Here is a 26,199-nt window from a genome sequence, read left to right as displayed (position 1 = left end):
GGATGAGGCCCAGGGAGAGTTCCTTGCTTCTAAGGATAGAATTTGGCCCCACAACCCCCTCAACAGTCTGAAGGGAGCCACGTTTAAAACTGTGTTAAACTGCGGAGCAGGAGCAGCTCCCGTTAATTGGGTTTTAACAGAGCTTACGCTCAGTGTGAGCCAGCCTGAAAGTTATTAAAATATATTATTATATATAAAAATACTAAAAGAAAGCATTTTGATCCATTTTTTTCACTTAAATGATATAGATATACAGCATGTTTGTACATGATAGTCGTGTTTCTGTTTTATTATATTACATATTGCAGACATACGTGCATAGGCAATACATAAGAGTGTTTAAAAGTATTCCCCTAGCCCCCATTTATGGGAAACAGGAAAGGGAACACAAGAACCTCAGGGAGAGCACAAGGTAACACCTGAGTTTGACTGGTTTCGTGGTTTGACTGGTGTTTCAGACTGGTTTGAGTTGGAGGGACCTTAAGGACCATCCATTCCAACCCCCTGCCATGAGCAGCAACACCTTCCACTAGACCAGGTTGCTCCAAGCCCCATCCAGCCTGGCCTTGGACACTTCCAGAGATGGGAAGTGCCTCATAACAAGAGCAAAATGTTTTAATACCACTTGTTAGTTCAGTCTAGTGTACGGTAGCAGGTTAGTTGACAGGTTTAATATGGTTTTAATGACCTGCTTAATAACAAAAAGAAGGCTCAAAATTGCTAAAAATCAGCTCTCTTGCTTGTATTCACTGTTTACACTGCTGTCAGTTAAAGTTCTTAAATTTGAATATGAATCTGTTCTTCCAAGGCTCAGGAGCCAAACTGAGGATTCTAGATTAGGTGGAAGCTGCTGCTGCAGTGGGAGCTGCCGTTTTGTCGGCAGACTGCTGTATTTTTGAACTGTTCTGCTTGATTTATTTTTTTTAACTAATAGTAATAACAGTGAAAACCAGTAAGTGAAAAAACAAACAGAAAAGTTGTCTGTGCAGTACCCCAGGCAGGCTGTGAAAAAGCTGGCGAGAAGGGGGGAGTGTTTATAACTGTCTTTGCCTTTGCAAAACTCTTGGGGAAAAACAAACAAATAAAAACAGGAAAAAAAACAAACAAAAAACCAACACAACAAACAAAAACTAACATTCCCAGCAATCAGCATTGAGGGGAAGGAAAAAACTGGTCTGTCTTTAATTCTTCTTGATCAAAGGGATTTAAAGGGATGGAAAATCAGGCTGTGTGTCTTTTGAACCTTTCTTGCCCCAAGAACTGTGTGAGGAGGTGCAGAGGGGCAGGAAGGTACTGACAGTGGTCCCACTGCTCTTCCCCACATCCATCCTTCATCCCTGGGGCTGAGCCCCTCACTAACACTTAACATAAATGCTTGTTAGATATTGGATATAAGCACATTATCTTGTGGAAGGTGTCCCTGCCCGTGGCAGGGGGTTGGAGCTGGGTGGTCTTTAAGGTCCCTTCCAACCCAAATCAGTCTGTAATTCTGTGTTTATTAGTTAGAAGTGTATGATTTTAGTTCTTTGGACTAATTACCACCTTTAATTAAACTGCCAAAAGTTACAGTAAAGCTAGTGTTCAAGTAAACTTGATTTTTACTCTGTCATCCCTGTGGATTTCACATGTTTATATGGAGAATTAAGGTGTAGTGGACTGTTTATGTGGAGAATTAAGGTGTGAGGGATCTCTGAGCACCTGGGCACTATCAGAGGGTTCATGATAAGTCCTTTTGGGGCTTATAACTGGTCTGTAAATACTCTTCCCTGTGAGGGTGGAGAGGCCCTGGCACAGGTTGCCCAGAGAAGCTGTGGCTGCCCCATCCCTGGGAGTGTCCAAGGCCAGGTTGGACAGGGCTTGGAGCAACCTGGATAGTGGAAGGTGTCCCTGCTGATGGCAGGGGGTTGGAACTGGATGGGCTTTAAGGCCATTTACAACCCAAACCATTCTGTGCTTCAGTAAAACCCTCCCAACTGCTTTTGGAGGCCATGGACACACAGTTGGAGGTGGGAATAGGTTCTCAGTGCTGAGGAGACCTGGAAATCCAACGCAGTCACAGGTCTCTCTCTTCCCCATCCTTCAGGCCAGTGGGAATTGGAGGAGTGTGCATTTTCACATCAAATCTCACGAATTATTGATCACTGTGATGGTAAATAGCATCTAACAACTCTGTTTGCTCTCTGATGGCCGTAACACGTGTTCCTTGGTAAGGCTTGCTCACCTGGTCACCTGGAGGGGATATCTTTGGACTGCCATGTGCAGAGGAAGGAGAAAACCCTCTGATACTCACATTCCTATGATGTGGTTCAGTCCAGCCATGAATTTGCTGGCATCTGTCTCCAGGACAGTGGGGGCATCCTGGGCTCGTGGATGTACCAAGTGTTCTCATGTAATGAGAGAATCTGTGTGTGTTAATTTTTAAGTGCAGATTTTACAGCACTTTATAACGATATTTAACAGCATAAAACGTTGGCACATGGTGAAAACTGGTGAAAGTTCAGCCATCTCATTTGGGCAGGTTGTGCTCACAGGCTCTCACACTTGCAGACAGTTTAATAACAGTATTTGGCACTGTCTCTTCGAGCTGCTTAAACTAATTAATGCATTTGCTCCCTGCAGGATGAAATGGGGTTTTCAGATACATTTCCAAAATGATGTGCATGATTGCTAAATATTTCATTCTTTTGTTTAATAACAGTATTTGGCACTGTCTCTTCGAGCTGCTTAAACTAATTAATGCATTTGCTCCCTGCAGGATGAAATGGGGTTTTCAGATACATTTCCAAAATGATGTGCATGATTGCTAAATATTTCATTCTTTTGAACTCTAAACTTCACCAGTGTTTTATGGGGGAGCAGAGGTGGGATAAATTCTCCCATGAAAAATGTACAGTGGCTCTGGCAAGAGGAAAATCTGTGCCCCTGCGTGTCAGAGGAGGATAATCTCTGTCGCTCTGTCCGTGTGTTAGAAGGTACTCTGGAATTTGGGCACCACTTGGCACGTTGGTGCTGCTGCTGGGGGGGCTCTGTAGCTACCCCATCCTCCCGCACTCTGCTCCACTTCTCCTGATTCCAACAGATTCCAGAAAGTTTCAGGCCCATCACATTCCAACCTGCCAAAAACGAGGGCAAAAGGGGGGATTTTTTGGACTCGGTGTGTCATTTAAAAGATGACATCAGGCAGTAACTCCCCGAGACCCCTGAGCAGGGTTAACACTCATCTCACTGACTTAAAAAGGTTAAAAAAAATAAGAAGGACCATTTGATTTGAAAGAAACCTTTCTGAAGGAATCACAGTAAACAAAATCTGTTTGCCTAAGGAAACCCTCGTAGCAATCAGCCAGTAACACAACTGCTTGTGCTAATGAACCCAAAGCTGTTAATGTGGTTTCTTCAGTTAAATTGATTCATGAATTTTGAAGAGAACATTATCTAATGAATTTTCTTTGAATAGAAAGCAATTAAAAGGACAAATCAGTCTGATTAACCCCAAAGTCACCCTACTGCCACAAATGGTGTACAGTTTGAAATTATATCATAAAAAACTAGAGCAGATTTGCTATCTCTTTGCCCTCTACTAATCCATGTAAATTAATGAACAACAAAGTTAATTTCTTTGATGACCCTTTTCTCATATCACCTGGATTATGCTGATGTTTAATTTGCTTAATGTTATAATAAAGACTAAACAGATTTTTTCAATGAAGTGATTATCATTCCCTTCAGTTAAGAAGTGATTTTTATTATTTAACACACACATAACACCGTATGGGTTTCCTTTAAGAACAAAGTCACATTTCTCTACCTTCCTATGTAACGTCATCAATGTGTTTTTTGACAACTAAAAAAAGAAAATGTCTTTAATGAGTTTGTTTCTTTGCCAGAGCAGGAGGCTGAGACTCTCAGCTGGGGGAAAAGGTCTCCTCACCTTTTTTTCCTCTTTTTTCCTTCTTTTCTAGTGACCAGCTCGCTCCTTTCATAAGTTACTCACTAGTTAGGTCTTCAAAGCTTTTCCAAGAACAAGAGCTATTCAGCCCAACTAAAATCCAAACATGGCTATCCCTTTCCCTTCTATAAAATAATCCTGGCTTGGGTAAAACCCTGAGATGCCGAAGAAAGCAGCTCCTAATGCATTTGCTTATTCATTATTCCAGCAATTGGAACACTTAGAAGCAATTTGCTGGTGAATTAAAATTAAAATAATGGCAGATACATTATATATTTTTTTCCCCTGTATCATTAAGGATGTGCTGTAGATTCAAGGTCACAGCTAGTCCTTACATTTGGCAATGTCTGCAGTGCTGAGCTGTAGCTTGGGGGTCTGGACTATAAAATGCAGTCAGCCAGGATAATACAGAGTCCACTGGCTCTAGGGCGTCTTCCTGGGCGACTCCAGTCCCAGCTGAAGTTTGAAATTAGCTGGAGATGCGAGGCTTTTGTTGAATAGGTAGAGCCAGCTATTTCTTCTCTTTTAATTTGACTCTATGCTAATTTATACTCTGCCAATTTAATGGGAAAAACCACATTGTATGAGTTAACAGGATAATTGTACTTGAAGCAAATTAAAAATATAGGAAAATCAAAGCCTTAAATCCTTTTTTTATAGTGATCGGTTACTCTGAGCGCTCTCTCTAATAATCATGTATTTAAATGTAGTCATATAGGACACAATAACAGGACAGAGCATCGGGGCTGTTTAAATTTAAATTAGAAAACTGCTATTGAGACTCACATTTCGTTGGGGTTTTCAGCTGTTTCACCCTAATTTTTCCAGCCGTGCAATCAAACAGCTCCTGCTCCCTTGGTCTTTCCAGATTCCTTCACCAGACAAGTGCTGTGGACCCTGTTGAATGATGTGAAGTTTGGAGAGGCTGTTTCCTACAAAGAGTTGGCAGATCTGGCCGGGAACAGCCGAGCAGCCAGAGCAGTGGGGACAGCCATGAGGAGAAACCCGGTGAGTTCACATCAACTTCCAGCTAAAGTTGTTGGAATATGGTGGATTTAGAGCGCTAAGTGTCATTAGATTAAATTTATCTGCTATGAAAACTGGTCCACGATGAGTAATAAGGTCAGTAAGTGTTTTTAATCAGCGATAATGCACAACCCAGTTTAGTGTGATTTATTCCCCACCATTTATGGTGTTAGGTTGGAAAGAGAAACACTTCTTTCATTCACCAGCCTCTACACAGGTTGTTGTTCTCAAACTTTCTTATATATTTTTAGGTCAGGGAAGTCTTTTATCCCCCACATGGACCTCATTTGGCAGGTTATGAGCAGTTTTGGTTGTGTTAACAGCAGTCCGTCAGCTCTGGCATGAACGTGGTTCTGAAAACAAGGCCAGGTTGGATGGGGCTTGGAGCAACCTGGTCTAGTGGAAAGTGTCCCTGTCCATGTCAGGGAGTGGAATGAGATGATTTTTAAGGTTCCTTCCAACCCAAATCTGGGATTCCATAGGTGATTTGCCTGAATTTGAACCAGCTGGAGGAAGTAGCACTCTAGGTCAGGCCTGTGGATTTTGGAAAAACATTTTGTTAAAACCTTTGGTCTCTGTCTGCTTCCCAGTAATTGTCTTTCCCTTTTATTTTTCCGAGCTTAGCTTTTCAGGTGTGTTTGTGCACCTCGGTCACACTGGTCGGTGTCAGTGAAGTTGACGTGTTGTGTCAGTGTCTTTGGGTGTGTCTGGGTTCAGATTAGCCCCATCCTGAACTGGAGGCTCTGGGGGCTCAGGTGGATGTACCTGCAGTTCACAAGGAACAGTTCAATTATCTGAACCCACAGCAGTTCAGAGAATCACAGAATCCCAGAACAGTCTGGATTGGAACAGACCTTAAAGCCCATCTCATTCCAACCCCTGCCATGGTCAGGGACACCTTCCACTGGAAGTGGTTTAATGAGTTATTTATCATGCTTATCATTTAGTCCTTTAATCACAGGAAACATCTCAAGGTACTGATGTATTAAGGTTTGCTATTTTGCATAAATTGTGCAGCAGTCATTCATAAAATCATTCACTTTTACCTAATATTTGGGGTACAGTTCACTCGTGGCAGCTCGTGTCACTCGGCACCAGCACTGCAGCCCAGGTGGCATGTTCAGTTTAATGAACTGTTTTGTTGAACTCAGAGCCCAATATCTCATCTGATAAACACACTGCAAGTGTTTGTCCATGGGCCGGGTCTGTGGGTATCCTACAGGTCCACACAGGTAACACACAGCCATGGAAACTCAAACAACACTTCGTGGCTTTAAGCTCCCAAGCTCCATAAAGAAGCCCACCCTGGTATTTTAGGCATCCACCAGATTTCCCTATGAACCAGTTCATATAAGCAACATAAAGCTGCGTTTCGTCAATACACAGTATTGTACTTGACAATACAAACTATTTTAATATGATGGAATGCTTTCCAATATAATCTGGTGTACATTAAGATAAGGCAATCCAATGCAAACCTACAGGAAACAGTTCTCAAAGAATAACAATCCAGTGTTGTGCAAAAGGAGATGTAATTGCTGTCGCCTAGAAATGTACCCAGCTTTGCCCTCAGGCTGCAGTGGAGCAGCAGCATCCAAAGTAGCAGTAACAGCAGGTTGTGGTGTGAAAATTCCTGCTTTTTCCCCTGTGAGGAAGGATGAAAATAGTTCTGAAAATATACAGCAAAGCTACTGCAATTTTTTTAAATGGGGTCCTGGTTATTATTGCCATTTCCCAGCCCATACTATGGCTGCAGTGATTTCTGTCCCCAGCAGAAGATTTTTAAACATGGTATAGATAATAATGTATAGCTTTAGGGGAAAAGAGCTGTGTTAATATAATGACACCCCAATATTTCATCATAGAAGGCTGGTGATTAAAAAATAATAATAAATCAGTGCTGTAATGAGAGCTCTGCCCATCACAAAACACATTTTTATCACTACACATCTCCTGGAGTTAATCTGAAATTCCATCCATATTCCATGTGCAAACACACACATGGTCCTTTTGCACTGCAGTGTGAGCATCTATTCATTGTTCCTCATATTTCCCAAGGAAATCTTTCCATGGTCCTTCACCTCTGAGCCATAATGTGCAGGTTGACTGTGTAATACACAGGTTGATTTTATGAAGGAGGTGACATGTAAAAATAATATGTGGCACTGCAGAACCCCCTCACCTTCGTTATTTCTGTATATAAAGCCATCAACTCGTGTGAAAACAGATTTCTAACCCAATTCGCAACTCCACTCCATACAAACCTTATTAAAGAAAATGCTGAGAGGATGCATATAAAACCAACACGGGAGGTCGAAGGTGTGTGAGCAGCCCGTGCTCCTCTACAACCACCTGAGGTCTAAACCTGCAGCCCGAACCCCAGACCCTCCCTGGAAGTGTCCAAGGCAAGATTGGATGGAGCTTGGAGCAATCTAGTGCTAGTGGTAGATTGATTCTGTGATAAACCTGATTTGACAAGGATGGTAGTAACAGCAAAAATAACCTCGAGCTGGCATCGTGTTGTCCCTCAGACGTTTTGATAAAATCACAAATCTCAGTTTCTCCACCAAATACCTTTCTCTCTTCTACAAATCCAAGAGTTGGTCTTTGTTTTTGGTAGTGTGCATCCCGCATGGTTTCCTGTGGTAGTTGGGTTGGTTCACACAGTTCATGTGATGACCTTCAGCTTCATGAGAAGGTGGAACAGGTGCCAGTAGCAGCTGAGGGTGGTGAAGTCTTCGCCTCGGTTTATGCCAGGGACGTGGTGGGTAGGGCTCACCTTTTTCAAGAGAAACTTCACAGAGTTTACTGCAGTTCACATTGATTGCAAGGTCTGTGGTCCTCAAAGGGAACCCATAAAGTTCAATTAAATATCTCATTAGACTGGTAGAGGAGGATCAAAAAGAAATCACAGAGGCTCATGGGAAATGGGGAATGTTGGGCTGATTAGTCCAAGGCCATCCTAAATGACTGTTCTGTGCCTTAAATAAGACGTCTTCAGCGGTCTGTTAACAGCAGGCAGAGCTGCCTACGTTGGGTTTGTATCCTCTCTAATTGTGTCATTGCTTAGGCTCAACCCTAGCTAAGGGCACAACCTGATGCTGCTATCGATCTATCCTAAATCAAGGATATAATATCAATCTGTCCTAAGTCAAGGATGTTATCCAGCCAAAATGTTTTGAACACCAGAGATTGGTAGGAGCATCTATGAGAAGATTATGAAGTTTGGGTCTGACATGTTGCAGACACATAGAACTAGTTGTATGGTCATTCATAGAATCACAGAATATCCTGAGTTGGAGGAACCCACAAGGACCATCCAGTCCAACCCCTGTTCCTGTACAGGACACCCCAGCAATCCCACCCTGTCCCTGAGAGCGCTGTCCAAACACTCCTTGAGCTCTGACAGCCTTGGGGCTGTGACCAACTGCCCTGGGGAGCCTGTTCAGTGCCCGACCACCCTCTGGGGGAAGAACCTTTCCCTAATATCTTTCATTCCTGATATCTTTCATTCCTAGTATCTTTGGTTCCTTTGGTGGCTGGTGATAACCTGGGACCCATGTTGGGACACGTCACAGGATTTTCTTTTGGGAAAGAGCAGGAAAAAAAGCAGGGGGTTGGAACTAGATGGTCTTTAAGGTCCCTTCCAATACAAACCAGTCTGGGATTCCATGACTTGAGCAAACCACGGGATTCTTTTTTGCTGAGTGTGGCTCTTGCTGTTGGTGTGACAACATGGTGTGACTCTGGGGGATGGTCCTGTGCAGGGCTGAAAGTTGGACTCCATGATCCTTGTGGGTCCCTTCCAACACAGCATATTCTGTGATTCTGTGATATCCCATCTGTTTCCATTGTGGCCTAGCTGATCCAGGTTTGACAAGCTGGGAAGTTTCAGGAGGTCTCCATCCCATCAGCCATGTGATAGGATGGTTCCCTTGCCTCAAATTGAGCACTCATAACTACTAGAGCCCTGCTCTGCTTCGTCCTCACACAGAATTTGCTAAATGCAGTTCAGAGCCAATCGATTCCATGTGCAGGGAGAGTTTTTTTCCCTGCCTTTTTCCTAAACAAACGCATTATCCAGGAGTTAGTTTATTCACAGATTGCCACGAGCGTTAATGACCGCCCCAGCCTTGTTCTGCCACTCACCCAGATGGCTGTTGATAAAGATTTAGCATCATGTTCCAAGTGTCAGGGCTGTCAGTAGTGCTGAACCATTTGACCAGAAGAAAAAACGCACAGGGAGCTATTGATTACAGCTTCTCAGTGTCACTTGTTCACCAGGATTTAGGTATTGATGAGGCTGCGAGTGAAAACAAGCTCTTTCCCTTGTGGGCCTCTACCCAGAAGAACAAAAGCAAAGTTGGAGAAAATATTCAGCTGGTGCCCGAATCAGAGGGACTCCAGCATCGATCCGAGGGCTCCTTCATGTTAGTTTTTGTTGGAGACAAATCTATGGGTTTGGAAGTTTTATAGCGTTCGAGGGAGGGTCTGTGTGCGTGATGGATTCGTGGATTAGATGAATTAGATTTCACAGCATGGAGATTTTAGCAGAGCTCTAATATTATGAGCTGCTTGGTTATTGATAAAAATTACATTAAATGTAGCTGAGGCATTAAAGCTCCAGACTAGGGTAGTTCTCCCTCTAAAATGTCCTTAGGGCCCTAATAAATTTTGGCAGGTTTAATTATTTTAGTGGTCTGAACGTTGTCACCACAATTAAGCCAAACTGAAGCAATATTCAATATTTTTAAATTACAGCCTTTGTACCACTTTTACATCCAAAGCTCTGGAGGGTGACAGATGGGTGATTGTGTGTGTTGGGACAATCTAGTGTGGAATTCCTTATGTTGGGCATGGAAAAAGCTGCATTTATTTCATACCTCCTCTCCTTGCTTGGTGGTGAGTGGCTCAGCCCCATATCCCTGTGTAGTGAATGAGTCCTGCACCCACCCAGGAATCATCCAATACCCCACCTGGCTCACACCACCTGAAAATAAAGTCCTTTTTCTTCTCCACCAAGATTTATAGCCTTACCATCAAAATCTGCTGCTTTAGTGTGTGTATTTTTAAAGAATTGCAAATTAACCTTGGAGATGTTTTACAGTGTGTTATTATGGCTTCGTCACCCAAGCCAAGCTGGCTGAAGTAACTGAGGGGAGTGTAAAGACAGAGAAATCCCAAACTAGAAAAAAAACTTGCACAATAAATCCTAATTTCTTTAAAGAAGCCATAAACCAAGTGTGGGATGGCATGGCATGGAGTAAAGCTTTTATTGGTAATTGCTGGAGTTATCATGGATGCATAATTCACTTGTGGCATTGCACCTCCAAATAAAGCAGATATTAGAAGCATTTCTCTATTTAAACCTTGATTAACAATAAGCACCTGTGTGTATTCCCATTTAATGTGGGCTGAGACTGAGATTTTAAATTTCAGGCGTTGAAATTACTTAGCAAAACTGAAAGAACACCCCAAAAAAAAACCCCAATTTATGGTATGTATAGTTTTTCAGCTGCCGGGGTTTGTGTGCCCCAGCTTGAACTGTGTTGAAATAATGATTAAATGGGATTAAAATAAGTCAGTGTAAAGTGTGTAATTTGTGTGAAATAAATTACACTTTTTTGACATAAAATATCCAAATTTTTGAAAACTGCCCTTTTGAGTGAGTTATTGTTGTCACAGCCACATCGTTGCAATCCCATTGCTATGCAGTTACCAAAACACACCCGGCATGATTAGAGATGATGTATTGCATTTTTTATGGTGTGTACTTCAGCTATGATAATCACCTGTAATAAAAAATAAAAAAAAAAAAAAAAGCATGTTTATGTACTTCTCTGCATTATCAGTCCATTATGTAACTTCTGGCATTGATTTGCAGAATCTGTGACATTTGGCTATAAATGATACAGAGTAGAAGACAGGAGGGGAAAAAAAAGTTCTTGAAATTGGTTACGTTGGAATGAAATCTCTCCTGTTGGAGGTTTTAAAAATTCACAACCCATTTTGGATTGACTTGCTGTTAAATAATAAATAGTGCCTTGGTCTCGCAGAGAATTTCTCCATGGTGCACGTGGAGGTGCTTCAGCGAGAGGAGGATCTGCCGGGGAAGTGGAGCACAGGGACCACTTCTCAGTGGTCTGTTTCTTCCCAGAAATATGTCCTCTCCTAATGCTGGGATGATCATAGAATTTCAGGCTGGTTTGGGTTGGAAGAGACCTTGAGGCTCATCCAGTTCCACCCCCTGGGCAGGGACACCTTCCACTGTCCCAGGTTGCTCCAAGCCCCATCCAACCTGGCCTTGGACACTTCCAGCAATGAGGCAGCCACAGCTTCTCTGGGCAACCTGTGCCAGGGCCTCCCCACCTCATAGGGTAGAATTTCTTCTCGATATCCAATCTAAATCAACCCTCCTTCAGCTTAAGGCCGTGGTGATGGTGATGAACAGTTTGTCCTATATCTGCTTGTTCTCCCCGTGTACATCTCAGGGATATGAGGCTTCGTCCCCCCCCCGAGCCCTGAGGGCTTGGCTGTGGAGGGGGCTGGCATGGGGCAAGAGAACCTGATGCTGCAGGGAATTTTTTATATATGGGATTTAATATCTCAGGTTTACCCTTTTAAAGACTTTACATCATTTTTATGGATTAACATTCCTGTCCATGCTTATTTTTGCCTAAGAACTGGGGAGGTCTCCGGAGGCAGTGATCAGCTGTTTGTGCTCCCCTGGGAGCACGGCCCCAAGGTTGTGGCTGCTCTGTCCCCCTTGGGCATGGCCAGGACCCCACCAGTTTGTCACTCAGTGCTACACAGCTCCTGACTCAGTGCTGGATTTATAGACTCATGGAACCACAGGATCATTCCATTTGGAAAAGACCTCCAAGGTCATCGAGTCCAACCTGTGGCCGATCCCCACCAGGGCACTGAGTGCCTTGTCCCGGTGTTGTGGGTACCTTCCCCTTTACTCCTCCCCTGATTTCTTTGTGTTTTGCAGCTCGCCCTCATAATCCCGTGCCACAGGGTGATCCGCAGCGGCGGGAAGATCGGCAACTATGGAGGGGGACACCTCATGAAGGAGTGGCTTTTGTCACACGAGAAGCTCCAGAAGGAGAAGTTGGCATATTGATGCGGCTCCAGCTGCTAACCAGCCAAGACACACAACCACGGATCCTTGGCTTATAACAAGCTCTCAGAGCACCCAGCAGAATTCAGAAAAATGGTAAATATTTGAGTGACATATAAATATAATGCAACATCCAAAGTGAAATGTGTGGTGGCACCACTATATTAAAAAAGCGGGCTGCGTCCTGGGGGAGGCAGCTCGGCTGCCCTTTCTTGTTTTTACATTTTACAGCAGAATGACTACAGCGATCCAGGCCTGTTGTGCACGGATTTTGTTCCCATCTCCAGTCCTGTTTTGTTCTATTTTTAATGTCCATTAAAGCAGGGATAAGGGAGTGGGAGGGACGTGGCAAATGTGAGGTTCAGGCTTCCCCCTAAGGAAGCGTCTGCCTTGTGGAGGGCCCTGCCAGCTCCTGCCCAGCTCCCCCTCCCCACTTTGGGGCATAAAATGGTGTTTTACCTAAACAGGAGTTAACAGAGCACAGTGAGGTCTATTCAAAAGCAGGCAGCTATTGAATTCCTTGTTCTTGGCTTTTCTTTTCAAATTGGGAGATGGGAACAATTTTTTTTTTTTTTGCATAAAGCAGCAGAAGAGATGCTACTGAAAAAACGTATATTTTGGATAAGCAGCTCGATTAGTCCAATAAGGCAAAATATTAAAAAGCTCATCATAGTTGCATCATTAACAGCAGCACATTCCTTTAGAGTTTGATGTTTTCCCTTCTGCATTTCTCTGTTATCCGAAGCTTTATTTCCTGCCTCTCCATAGGAAGGATTCAAGAGACATTAAAGCTAAATTTTGAGGTGGTTTTAGCAGGGTTCTCTGTGAGTAGAAGCCACCAGAAGCTGAAATTTCCAGTATGGGAGTCGTAAATTGTAACATGGAAATACTGATTTTTTTATGTGTTTTATCATATTTTCATGGATGTCTCTTTAGAAAGGCCATTGCTACCCCCAAAAAATTATTGTGTCGTGATGTGTTAGTTAATCCAGGATTATTGATACCTTGGAATTACTTCAATAAAAAAACTGCTTTGCATGTGCAAGTGTCTTTGGGTCTGTTTATAAATAAAACACAGGGTGTGATATATGGGGAAAATAAACTATACCCCACTGTACAATATAAAGCTGTATTTTTATCAAGGGTTTCTCGTGGCGATATAAACCACGGAAGCAAAGCTCAAGTGGTTTGTACGTGTCACCAGAACCCCGAGATAAAAATATGGCCTTATAATATGTACAGTTTGGGTGTATTTTATTATTTTTTTATATCTCTAATACATGCTACCACCAAAAGCAGGCGGCAGCAAATGTCAACTTTAACCTCTCCCACATTTGCATCCCTTGATTTTTTTTTCAGGTATTGGTGCTTTTTCAAGGATGTGACTTTGTTTTTTTGGGGATGGGGGCAGTGAGCACTGGGTTTGGGGCAGTTAACACCTTTTCCCAGGGAAACACCCAACTTTGGGAGTAAAATCATGTTCTGGGTCAGAGATTTGGGGGGTGGAGGTAGCAGGGCGGAGCAGGGACAGGCAGGGATGGAAAGGGCAGGGACAGGCAGGGCTGGGGCGGGTGGGGATGGACACGGCAGGGCTGGAGGGCAGGGACAGGCAGAGATGGACAGACAGGGATGGACAGTAACAGGCAGGGATGGACAGGGCAAGGACAGGGACAGGCAGGAATAGACAGGGATAGGGGTAGGTACAGGCTCAGTGAAGGGTTGGACAGGGATGAGCAGGAATGGATATGGATGGACACGACAGGGACTAGCAAGGATGGGCAGGGAGGGACAGGGACAGTCAGGGATAGAAAGAGATAGGGACAGTCAGGGATGGACAGGGACAGTCAGGAATGAACAGGGACCGTCTGGGATGGACGGTGCTGTTCCCGCGCTGACCGACAGAGGGCCCTCCGGCGCAGGGCTGGGGGCGCGGCGGCTCCCGGGTCCCCCCCCCCGGGTTTCGGGGGTTCGGGGGGGGCTGGAGGGGGCTGTGACCCCTCTGCATCCAGCTGGGATGGGTTTAGAACAGGCATAATCATTAACAACCTAATATATACACATATATATATATAAACACAGGTATACATAAACACATATATACATATATATACACACACAGACAGGTATGTGTGTGTGTGTGTGTGTATAAATATGTATGTGTATGTGTATGTGTATGTCTGTATATATACACACATATATATAAAATTAAAATAAAATAAAATAATTAAATAAAATAATGCCAAGGAAGTGCAGGGGTTGAGATTTGAGTTGGGTTTGGGTTTGGGCCACTCTCCACCCTTGTGGATGCCCAGGGGTCCCCATCCTCAGCCCCCTGGAGGGGGGGTCAGGGCAGTGTGTGGACACACAGAGCTGAGGAAAACACCTCAGCACCCCCCAGTGCCTCTCTATAGGTGACAAACCAACTCCCTCCCTGCTGGCAGGAGCCGGTGCTGTGCTTTTTCCTGGGAATTGGGTTCCCCTGCCCTATGGAGTCCCCTGGCCTGCAGCATCCTGGACCAACACACGCTACTCCAGCCCAGAGCCTGGGATAATGAAAGATTCAAAAATAATATTTGTTTTGGCAGAACTACATTTATAATGAAATAGGTGCCCTTGACCAGGGAAGAAACTGAATTTTGCAGCGGGTCATTTTGCCCCCCTCCCCCTTTTTTTCCCATACAAACAGGCTCTGCAGCCACTCTAAGGCAAATAGGAATATTTTTGAAGGACTCTGTTGTATTTCCTGCATCGGATTTGCAGCAGAATTGCAGCCACACTGGTTGTACTGTTTGACGCCGGGATGAAAAATGCAGATTCCATCCCATGTATCAATCCCAAATGGAAAAGGGCCCCAGGCTCCAGGATTGTTACAGATCACTTCCATGCACGCCGAGTTTGCGGCGTAATGAGCTCAGACTGGAAGCATCTTAAACAGAAAACCGATTCATTGGAGTGCTGGGGACATTTTTAGATACGTGCCCGAATTTCCTTCTCTTTAGAATTAGGGGAATTACTCATCTGATTGGGGCAAGAAAAAGCTGCTCCTTAAATTTCCGTTTAATTTTTCTAAGCAGTTCTCAGGCATCAGAAACTTTTTTGATCTGTCAAGTGGAACTTGATATTTGCTGTATCAGTTCCAAATTATATTAAGTTATAGACAAGGAATGATAATTTTAAACTATTGTTTCTGTTAACATCACAGTATTATTAACATTAATATTATCATTGCTGTCAATATTATGATGATCTCTAAGGTCCCTTCCAACCCTAACCATTCTATGATTCTGTGATTATTATCTCTTCTACAAAAATCACAGATTGTTAATTTTAATCATTTTCCCCCCCATTTTAAATTTATATTATCTATGGTGTGTGTTGCATCCAGCAGATGCAACAGAAAATTGCATCAGAGAATTGGTATTAAAATGGTTATTTATTGGGAAAGGTGATGGTGCAGACCTGCTTCCTTAAAGAAAATGCAATAGAAGAGTAAACCTATAGAAAATTCCTGAAAAACTTAAAGCATAGCATTCCAGGGGGAATCCTGTAAGATTTATGGACTATTTCAAGAATAATTTCCCACCAAGAATCCTACAAGAATGTAAAAATCCTCAAAGAATTGCGTTTACAGATTTAATTGTAATTGCTTTTATATTCTTAGAGAAATTGAAGAGAAATGTGGTTCAAAGGCTTGTGTGTGAAGGGGCTGTGCCCTCCACTCCCAGCAACTGCGCCGGCTCTAAAAACAATGGAAAATATTCCTGACAGCCCCTCACTGGCCATTAGAGAGGAGATTTCGGCTACGCTGATGTGCAAACGCAGCTTGTCAAAGACCTGGCTGCTATTTGGGTTTCAAATAACATGTGGAGGGTGTGAGTAACAAACACACACATGTAGTTTGTGCCTTGGAAAAGGAACATTCCACCTATTTTTCAAATTTTTTTCCCCTTTTTTCCTCATTTTTATAATTTTGCTTCTTTTCTTCCTTTGTTTTGTTTTTTTCTCCTTTTTTTCTTTTTTCTTTCTCTTTTCTTTTTTTCCTCCCTTTTGTTTTTCCCCACTCTTTTTCTTTTTTTTTTTTCCCTGCAGGTCTGTCCTAACAAAACCTTTAATCCCTCCCTATCCTCAAGCCTGAATTTCCAGGTGATTGTCTTTCCCTGTCGCTATTTTTGTCATACATTCTTTTTTTCCACTCATCAAACCCCCTTTTCTTCCCCAAATTGTTACTCCAGGGGGAACAAGGACGAGCACCTTGACCCCACCACTGCAGACTGGAGGGTGAGGGGGAGAGGCCACCTCGGTTTTGCTCCTTCCCGACCCGCGGCAAGGCAGGATGGAGAGCGAGTGCTCCCCCCGAGCCTGATCCACACCAGCCCCCGTCCCGTGTGAGGGAACGTGGGAGTGGCAGCCAAAAGTGGGGCTGGGGGCCAGGGAAGGCCCCCAGCCTGCCCGGAGCCGGGGGTCTGGGCTCCATCAGCCGCGTCCGGCGGGACGAGACGCGGTAGCTGCTCCAGGAGGTGAAAATTGACGTGAGCATGGGATGTTGGCAGCACCTCAGGCTGATGAAAGGACATTGTTAACAAGCCCTTAACGTTTCTCATTAATGGCTGGGTTGGGTGGGTGAGTTTTTTTCGCTGAAAAAAGCCAGAAGACAAAAAAAAAAAAATCCACCTGGGCAGTAATTGAGATCGATCCCTTACAGTGCGTGGAGTTATCAATTTTTAAAACCTCTTTAAGTGCCTTATTTAGTTATTTTAAACAGGGCTTTTTATTTGTTGCTGCAAGTGTTCCTGGAGGATATATTCATGAGGGCTGTGAGGAGCATGGGGGACTCCTCCTGGGCTCTTCTTCTTAGTCAGTCATCATCCAACCTGCAGAAAAGCGGGTGCTGGTCCATTCCCTCCCTACTGTCCATGGCTGCTGTGGGTACCAGGGTAGCACATGGAGCCCATCCGGTGCTGGGTGTATTATTTGAGGTGGAATTGCTCTTATTTTGCTGAAATTATTACTGCAAACTGCAGCAGTGGAGTTAAAAGAGGAGCTCTTGCTCTCTAAGTTGGCGTGGGCTCGAGCGAGGAAGGTGAGGGTCAAGCCCAGAGCGAGGGATTCTGCCTAGTCCCAGGATGGGGCTCAGCCTAAGTTAGGCACCAACCGAGGTCAGACAGGCTGAAGGAGGCAGTGTTTAATTAAAATAACCCTCAGTATGACCCCAAGTGCAGAACTGCTGAGAAAAACAGCTGCAACCCTTTTATCTGAGGACGAGCAACCGTGCGATGATGTAATTTTCATTTCCGATGAGCACCGAGATGACCTAATTCCACATGGAATCTTGTCTCTCCGTTCAAAGTAGGACATTTGAGTTGATCTGGAATTTGGCTCTGAGCTTGCCCGTGTGGCTCCACTGAGCCCTCCCAGCCCCTCTCAGATCCAAGGCTGGAGCATGAGGGCAGGACATCGGGAAAGGGAATCCCAAGCAGATTTTGATCCAAACTTGCCTTAAATCTTCAAAACTCTGGCAAGCAGAAGGAAAACCCTTTGTATTTCCATTGGTGCATACTGGAATGTTTTGGAAAATTGCTGTTGATTGCTGAGAGCAGCTGTGGCTTCCCCATCCCTGCAAGTTTCCAAGGCCAGGTTGGACAGAGCTTGGAGCAACCTGGGCTAGTGGAAGGTGTCCCTGCCCATGGCAGGGTGTGGAATAAGATGATCTGTAAGGTCCCTCCCAACCCAAGCCATGATTTTATAATTGTACAACTTTGTTCTCATGGCTGACCCACGATTTTTAAAAGTATGAGCCTCAAACATGGTCCTTATTTCTGCTTTTATGATTCAAACACATTTTATGTGCTTTTGAAACTACCATCAGCATGGTAAATGCAGATTGAATTTTAGGGCAGTGGACACACTTTCAGTGGTTAAATGACAAAATAACTGGTGCAAGGAATGATTTCTTCATACTGCCCAGCAAAAAATCTCTTTCCTGTCTGAACAAAACACTCACAAGCAAAATCTGACCACAAAACCATTTTAATTTTTAGTTATAGATAATTTTCTCATGAGAGACCTGGGGCAGCACCTCACCCAAAGTGCACATGGCCTGGAGTTCTGTAGGTAGATCCCTCAGGAGACTCAGAGGTTTGTAGGAATTAATAGAACATTGCAGCGTGAGCTGCTGCCCCAAATCATCATTTACAGACAGAGTTGGAACGACGTGATAACAAACTTGGTGTTCTCCAGCTGGAATGTGGATGATGCCTCAGTAATCAGCTGGGATGGCTGGAAAGCAGTTGCTGTGCCCACCCCCTTTCCCCTTTACCTCGGCTGTGTCTCCGGGTGCCCCCCGGGCCCCTGCAGTGGAATGAGGAGGAGCTCGTGGAGCAGAGCAGGGGTGACCCGACAGGCCACTGCTGTAATTCACAGGGACACGGCAGAGATCATGTCCCACCCTCGCCCTCAGCAGCCAAGGGGACACGAGCAAAGCCACCTTGTGCAGCCAAAGGGCTCAGCAGTGTCAGGGCTGTGCAGAGGAGAGAGAGAAAATGCCTTTTATTTTATCTAGAACCTGCACAAAGTTGGCCTTAACGCGGCCCCTCAGGCTGATGTACTGAAGCTTTTATGGTTCTTTGACAGGCTTTTTGAAATGTAGCCTTCTTCACAAAAATTAGTTATATAATATATAATGTATAGATATATAATTATATATAGTGTATACACATAGAATAATATATAAGATATAAATTAATTTGTGTGTGTGGTGGGACCCCTCTTTGTCAGAAGCTGTGACTGAACCTCCAATCAACACTGGGTTTCCACCTCTGAGAGGGTTTATTTGGGCTGAGGTGGGGGATTTTAAACCTTTATCCAAATAGCACCATCCTAAACACCCCAATCAACAGATCAGAAGATTACCCACCCCTTGGGAATCAGAGATACAACCACTTCAGAAGCACCATTCCCACAGTTTGGAGCAGGATCGGTAGAACTGGGTTAGTAGACAGAATCTCAACCTCTGCCTACCAAAAAATCCTATTTTTAATATGACAGAAAATTCCTGTTCTCAGAGCTATTGTCCTTTTTTTACTTTCTGTCTGACCCTGGGGTAGGGTGAGTGAGGAGGACGAACCCCAGCCGCTCCCAGTGGCCGTGACAGATGGGTGGCAGTAGGGTTGGGATAACACAGAATATTGGGGAAATAAAAAAACTATCCTGATTTTTATCTATAAAACAGATGTATTAGAAAGATAGATAAATCCATATCTGTATTGTCTGTATAGACATGAGTGTCCACCCCCATTTCACAGGCTGAGAAACTTCCCATACAAAGAATTAATTCTGCAGACAGTTATATTTATTGTGGCCGAGTCAACATGGAAAGAAAAAAATTGAACTGAAATAAGTACACTGGTCGTGGAAGTCACTGCAACTGCATTTTGCAGCAGGTTATTGTGCAAATACAATCAAGTGCAAAAGAGGATAGGACTGGAATGAGGTTTGAACCTCCATGTGTCACTTGACTTGGAGATCACCTCTGCAGCCACAGAGGCAATATCGGGGGGCTGGAAACTACAGGCGTGTTTGTACACTCCAGCAGCTGTTTACAGCCTGTTTGTCCTCTAAAATGAGCAACCTAAACCCACCCTGAGTTATTGAAGAAGTGACTGGTTTGAGAACGAGCAGACTGTTAATTGAGCAGTTCCTCGTCCCCGGCTCAGCAATCAGTCTTCCTGTTCTGCTGCTCCTGATGACCAGCAAACTGTCTCCAACCTTCTGGTTGTCAAGAAAATTGTGACAAGGCAAATGTCAGATCATGTGGAGCCTTCTGAATGTTTTTGACCCCTTCAATCTGTTTTCCAACCTGGGTATGGCAAAGAAGCTGTGTTGGACTAATTGGTTGTCTCTCTTCTCCAGGCAGTGGATAAAGTCCAGCTACATAATCTGATTCTTTTAGATGAGCAGCATCCTGTCTTTCACAGCTTTATGTCATGTCAACCACTGCAGGATTGCTCAAGAAAAGTCCTTTTTTGCCAAAGTTGGAGCAGAAGATGTAGAGATCCTACATCCTATCATCTGCTGGGGTTGAGCAGTGCCCAGCAGAGGCTGCAGCCTATCTCTGTTGCAAAAAAAAAAATCTGATGCACCTTCACTGAAACACAAAATATTGCAGCTGCCGGGAGGAAAAGACAGCTTGGAAATGCTGCACTTCTATTTTTTTGTTTCAACCAATGTGCTGTGCTTTCAGGTAGAATATTCGGTGCTTGAAATGACCTACATAACCACTGAGCCTGATTTCACTAAACTGCCCTGCTCTCTGCTCGGTAGCTGTTACCCTGGACAGGGTTTTCTTGGGCTTTTGAATTGTTTCTTGCCATTGGCAGTAAAACAATACAAGAATATCAGACTTGAATTTGGTAATCTGGGGAGGAATTAAAATACAGAGCTCAGAGGGATCAGTGTTGGGTAAAACTGACTGGAAACCTCGGGGCCAAATTGTCCCCAGACATCAGAAAAGGGTGTGTTGTAGTTTGTAGAATTATAAAATCATGGAATGGTTTGGGTTGGAAGGGACCTTAAAACTCATCTTGTTCCAACTCCCCTGCCATGGGCAGGGACACCTTCCACTAGACAGAGATACTCAATGTTATGCATTGCTAGCTACCTTTTTCCATGTAATGCCAATAAATATGGGCGTTTGTGTGTGGATAAGTAATATGTAAAGTGATAGGACATGTCTTATCTGTGCATTCACATCAGGCTCCGTCCCAGCGGTGAAAATCCTTGTGGAGCCCATGCAAACTCCTTACCTGTCACAGAAGGTCCAAGGCAGCAGCAGTACAGCAGGACAGAGCCGGAGGTGGAGGCTTGTGACTTGATGTCAGCTTCTGATGGCAACGAGCAAAACATGGCACAAATTAGCGCTTGGGATGACCAGGTAAGAGAGGATCGTGTCCGTGGCAACCGGGTGCAGAGCCAAACCCCAACCCCTTGTTTCCTGCCAAGTGATGCTTTGAGATGCAGAAATGAGATTTTAGGGAGCAATTCTTCCCTGTGGGGGTGGTGAGACCCTGGCACAGGTTGTCCAGAGAAGCTGTGGCTGCCCCATCCCTGAAAGTGTTCAAGGCCAGGTTGGATGAGGCTTGGAGCAACCTGGGATAGTGGAAGATGTCCCTGCCCATGGCAGGGGGTGGAACAAGATGGTCTTTGAGGTCCCAATTCCCAGTTTCCTTCCCGATATCCCATCTAACCCTGCTCTCTGTCAGTGGGAAGTCATTCCCCCTTGTCCAGGCCCTTGTAAATTGTCTCTCCCCAACTTTCTTGCAGACTCTGTTCATGTACTGGATGGCTGCAATTAGATCCCCCCAAAGCCTTCTAAGGAGAGGGAAGGATCTGCAGTAACCAGGTGGAAAAGCTCATCTTTTACCTGAGAACACCCCAAAACTCATCCAAACCTCTTGTACAAGCACAGCACAACTTTTCTGAGCACACAATCCCAATTATTCCGACACCACACTTTTGTTTAAGCATTAAAATTCAAGGCCTAAACACGTTGTTGGCAATTGGAGCTGAGAACATGCACATTGCAAATGTAGATATATCTCGCCGAGTACACAGCCCATAAAATATGTAGTCTAAGATCACTCATTTATTTAAAGATGCTTTTTACCTCAGATGGAAAATGACACAAATCTAAATATTACAATGCCGAGTAATGTGTAACTGTCTGTATGTTATAGCCTTAACACCACACTTTTGATGCAGAAGAGATATAGCAGCTGCACTTTAATTTCAAGCAAATTGATCCCAGATGTAAATGTTGTTTTGTTCCATGGAAGATAGTGCACAGGTAAAGCAAATATCATTGGTTTATAGTCCAACAGAGTGTTGCAACCGGATCCAGGCTCCTCTGCCCGGGCGCACATAAAAGCTGGGTGGCTGTGATGGAACAGGGATGACTGTGAAGGAGACAGTGAAAAGAGACAGCTTTGCTTTTTACCCTTTAAAATCCAACCACCTGTGATCTAAGGAGCTGTTTTGAAGCCAGAAAAGCGTCTTGGTTTGTCAATTGTCCTGCAGGCAAAAAAATCTAAATTTGGCTTGTTTTCCATTTCTTTCGCTTCGTGTTTTATAGAAGTGGATTTCTCCCGCCGTATTTGTGTTTGGCATGAAAGAAAAAAAAAAAACTAGATTTACTGACTCAGGAAACCACTCCTTTCAAAGTAAAAATAACAGTGGTAATTGTGCTTCACTTTGCCTGCAGATACCCCAATGTTCACCGTGGGCAATGTATAAACAGCAAAATAGTCTCTTTATCGTCCCCTGCGTATGGAGGATAGCAAAGTCCAAATATCCTCCTGTCAAATCTCTGCTTTTGAACAAGGAGGCTGTTTATTTTTTTTGTAAAATAGAGCATCCTGCTCATCCAGCCACCCAGGAGAAACCCACAGAAGGCACTCACCCCACTGCTGCTTCCCAGTAGCAGCACTCAGCCAAACACAGCTCCCGGAGCTCAGGCAAGAGAAGATCTCTCAGGTCAATTATTTCTCCTCTTTTAAAAATTGCAGATGTAGGACGGTGTTACCTGTGTGGGATCTGCCTGTGCAATCCTTCCCTGTGCAGGCTGGATGAGTGCTGATTTTACTGCAAGGCTGGCTGGAAAAGAGGTGGCAGTGACGCCCTTCAGCTCTCACGTCCCCTTTTTCTTTCCATCCTTCTACAAGCTGGATTTCTCATAGCAAGTGTTTCCTGCTTTTATCTTCTATCAGTTTCAGGTCAGGTCTGCAATTGGAGAGAGACTTTGGACAAAGGCCCGGAGTGACAGAACAAAGCTACCCACTGCCACAGGGCAGGGTTAGATGGGATATGGGGAAGGAATTCTTCCCTGTGAGGGTGGGGAGGCCCTGGCACAGGTTGCCCAGAGAAGCTGTGGCTGCCCTTGGATCCCTGGAAGTGTTCAAGGCCAGATTGGACGGGGCTTGGAGCAACCTGCGATAGTGGAAGGTGTCCCTGCCCATGACAGGGAGTGGGACTGGATGGGCTTTAAGGTCCTTCCAACCCAAACCATTCTGTGATTCTATGATTCTGTGCATTTGTGCTGGTTTCACAAAGGCTGCAGTTTCATTATTGCGGGAATACTGTGTTTGGATTCATGTAAATCCTTATAAACTGATGTTTAACTGATTTTAGTCAAACTTTTGAGAGCTCCTCCTTGCTAGCTATGCTGATTTAACTCCTCTTCCTTCTGAATCAGTCAAGACAAAGCAGTGCCCAAGTTGTGCAGTGGTTGTGTTGCCTTTCAAACACTGCAACATCCGAATAAATATGTATATAACATACATAAAGGTGGTACTGAAGGGCAGGTACTTCTGCACAACGAGTATTTTTTTCCCCACACGGCTCAGGGAATCGACTGAACCTGTCACAGAGGTGTGTAAGATGTGTACAACCTCATGTAGTGACTTCTGCAAGTATTTAGCAGTAAGACATATTGACCGTAATCTGAAGTCCTTACTCAGACAAAACCTGCCCAGAGGTCAGTGCGAGTCTCGATTAATCGATTTATTCAGGAGCAGCTCACTCTTTCAGGATGGTTTTGAAGCACAGACCTTTGCCAGAATGAAAAATCAGAAATAAAATCAGGCCAGAATGTGGGAAGACACGCTGAATGTTCATCCATGTGAGCTGTTCTTTGCTGGGATCACGAAGGGTGTTGCAGAGAAGGAAATGTTAATTTTTTGGCAGTGATGGGTTGCAGGAGGAGGCTGGGATGGGAGCAGGGCCGAGGATGTGAGGGGAGGTGGCAGTGAGCACTCAGCCCCAGCTGCCTGACAGAGCTGCTGTATAATAGCAGGGCACTCACCTCAAATCACAGGTTGTGAAAACTGACATTTCCATTCAAATTACTCCAATAGCCAACTGTTCCCCGGTGCAACTTCTTCTATAAGTGACACAGTGACAGTGATCCAGGAATTTAACTTGCTGTTGTCTCGTTCCAAGAGGAATTATGAAGTTTGTGACATGCATTAGGAGGATGGCTCCTGGTCGCAGCCAGTGCTTTGTGTGTCTGTGATTAATCACAGGGCCTGGGAAGTTGTGTCAGCTCAGGGTGGCTGTCCCTGCTCTGAACTGCCTGGCACTGACTCCTCTCCTCCTCGTTTCCCATTCTCTGAGTGAGCAGCTACTGCTCTACTGAAGTTTTCCTGGCACCTCCCGGTTCCTTGAGGGTTTTTTTAAGTCTCTCTCTTTAATTATGATGGGCAGATCATCTGTTCTTGACACATGAGTACCTGATGGCCACGTTGCTGTGCTCTCTCCTCTCCTCAGGGGTGTCTCTCAGATTCTTTTTCTCTTTTTCTCAACTTGACTTTCATTGCAAGTTGCCTTTTAAATTTCTGTCTAACCTTTTAAGCAGGAGGCCTTTTCTGTTCATAAAGTAAGCCAGCAGAGTTTGTGATTTGAGGTGTTTGCCAACACACAGACTGAAGCTGTGTATAATTTTTACCCAACTTTACTTTTTTATCGTGTCATCAACCATAAAACCCTTTTAGTTTGTTGTAAACTGTGCAGGTATCACCAAGCTGGTTTTTGGCTTCGGCCTTTGGTGCTGGTGCCAAAACATGTGGCAGTGCATAAACTGCCTGTGCCTTAGAGTTCCTATCTCCACCAAACTGCTGCCACTGATAAGCAGGGCAGCAAAATTCAAGGTAGGACCTTTGTACACCGTGATGGCACCACTCAGAGGGTCCCAGGGCCCATCCAGCTGGTGTAGCCCTGCAGAGATGGGAGGGATGGTTGGACGTGGTTGGGGTCAAGCTATGGATCCCCGTGTTTAACCATGTAGAACATGGATCTTACACACTTTGGGAACTCAAACCAGCAATGGTCCCTGAGCCCCAATCACTGACCTCAATGTCCTTGAGCTCAAAAACCATTCACATCTCGATCTCAGCCTGGGCATCTTCCCTCAGAAATCATTTTGTAGCTTGATAGCCAACAAATATATCAACCAGTTATTAAGGAAAATGTATAAATTCATGTTTATCTACACCTATTTAAGAAAAAATTGGCTTTATTATTGCTGTCACAGTCAGAAGAATAGTTACTGCCAAATTTTCATAGTGAATTCATCACCTCCTTCAACAGGGAGTGACTTTAACAATATTTTGCAGAAAGGCTTTTAGAATAAGGAAAAATACAGTGTGTACTGAGTGTCTGTGAGTCACAACCTTCCCTTCCGTGCCTGACAACAGAAGCCAATAAACCAAATACATCGACTGTTGATTCGACACCATGTGCCATCCAGGAATGAAGACATCCTGTTAAATTAAGATTATTCCATCATTTTCAAATTAAATTCTTCATAGGAATATTGCATCTCTAATGCTCTGAAAAATGATGTATAACCAACACACTCAGGGAGCAGTTAGTAGGCTATCTGGGAACCTGGAGTATCAGACTGCTCAAAGGTTACGCTTTGATCTTGCTTCCTAGTTCATAGAATCTGGTGGCTCAATTCCCTGCACTGGATCAGCTTTGGATATTGGTATGAAGGCCACAAGCACTTTAGTTCTTGATGTGAAAGACCTCTGGAAGTTGTTGAGATATCATATTCCCGTGACATTCTCAGGAACAGGGAAGTCCCCATCTTGTCCAATGTCCACCAGTCCCAGCACTGCTGGAAATACGAAATATTGGGCGATCCGTCTACCTTGCACAGAATCACAGAGTCACTGAGGTTGGAAAAGCCCTCCCAGCCCATGGAGTCCAACCTCTGCCCGATCCTCACCTTGTCACCCAGCCCAGAGCACTGAGTACCACGTCCAGTCATTCCTTGGACACCTCCAGGGATGGGGACTCCACCACCTCCCTGGGCAGCCCCTTCCAATGCCTGAACACCCTGTTCTGGAAGAAATTCCTCCTGATGTCCAGCCTGAACCTCCCCTGGCACAACTTGAGACCATTTCCTTTTGTCCTGTCCCTTGTTCCCTGGGAGAAGAGTCCAACACCCCCCCGGCTCCCCCCTCCTGTCAGGGGCTTGCAGAGTGAGGAGGTCCCCCCTGAGCCTCCTTTTCTCCAGGTTGAGCCCCCCCAGCTCCCTCAGCCACTCCTT

General features: G+C 44.5%; 1 protein-coding gene across 1 annotated transcript in view; it reads left to right on the top strand.

Moving 5' to 3' along the window:
• MGMT (O-6-methylguanine-DNA methyltransferase) overlaps nucleotides 1-13,137 on the top strand; it is a 140,165-nt gene extending 127,028 nt beyond the window's left edge. The window contains exons 6-7 of the mRNA XM_039378928.1: nucleotides 4,815-4,954; nucleotides 11,967-13,137. Coding sequence (XP_039234862.1) covers nucleotides 4,815-4,954; nucleotides 11,967-12,098 — 272 coding nt within the window. The 3' untranslated portion in view covers nucleotides 12,099-13,137. The remainder of the gene's footprint in view (nucleotides 1-4,814; nucleotides 4,955-11,966) is intronic.
• The last annotated feature ends 13,062 nt before the right edge of the window (nucleotides 13,138-26,199 follow it).

The sequence above is a fragment of the Pipra filicauda genome, unplaced genomic scaffold (assembly GCF_003945595.2).
Source record: "Pipra filicauda isolate LSUMZ 115617 unplaced genomic scaffold, ASM394559v2 scaffold150_size2825430_pilon, whole genome shotgun sequence".
Lineage (NCBI taxonomy): Eukaryota > Metazoa > Chordata > Aves > Passeriformes > Pipridae > Pipra > Pipra filicauda.
Note: the sequence above shows the minus strand (reverse complement) of the source record. Positions and strands in the feature narration are given on the sequence as shown.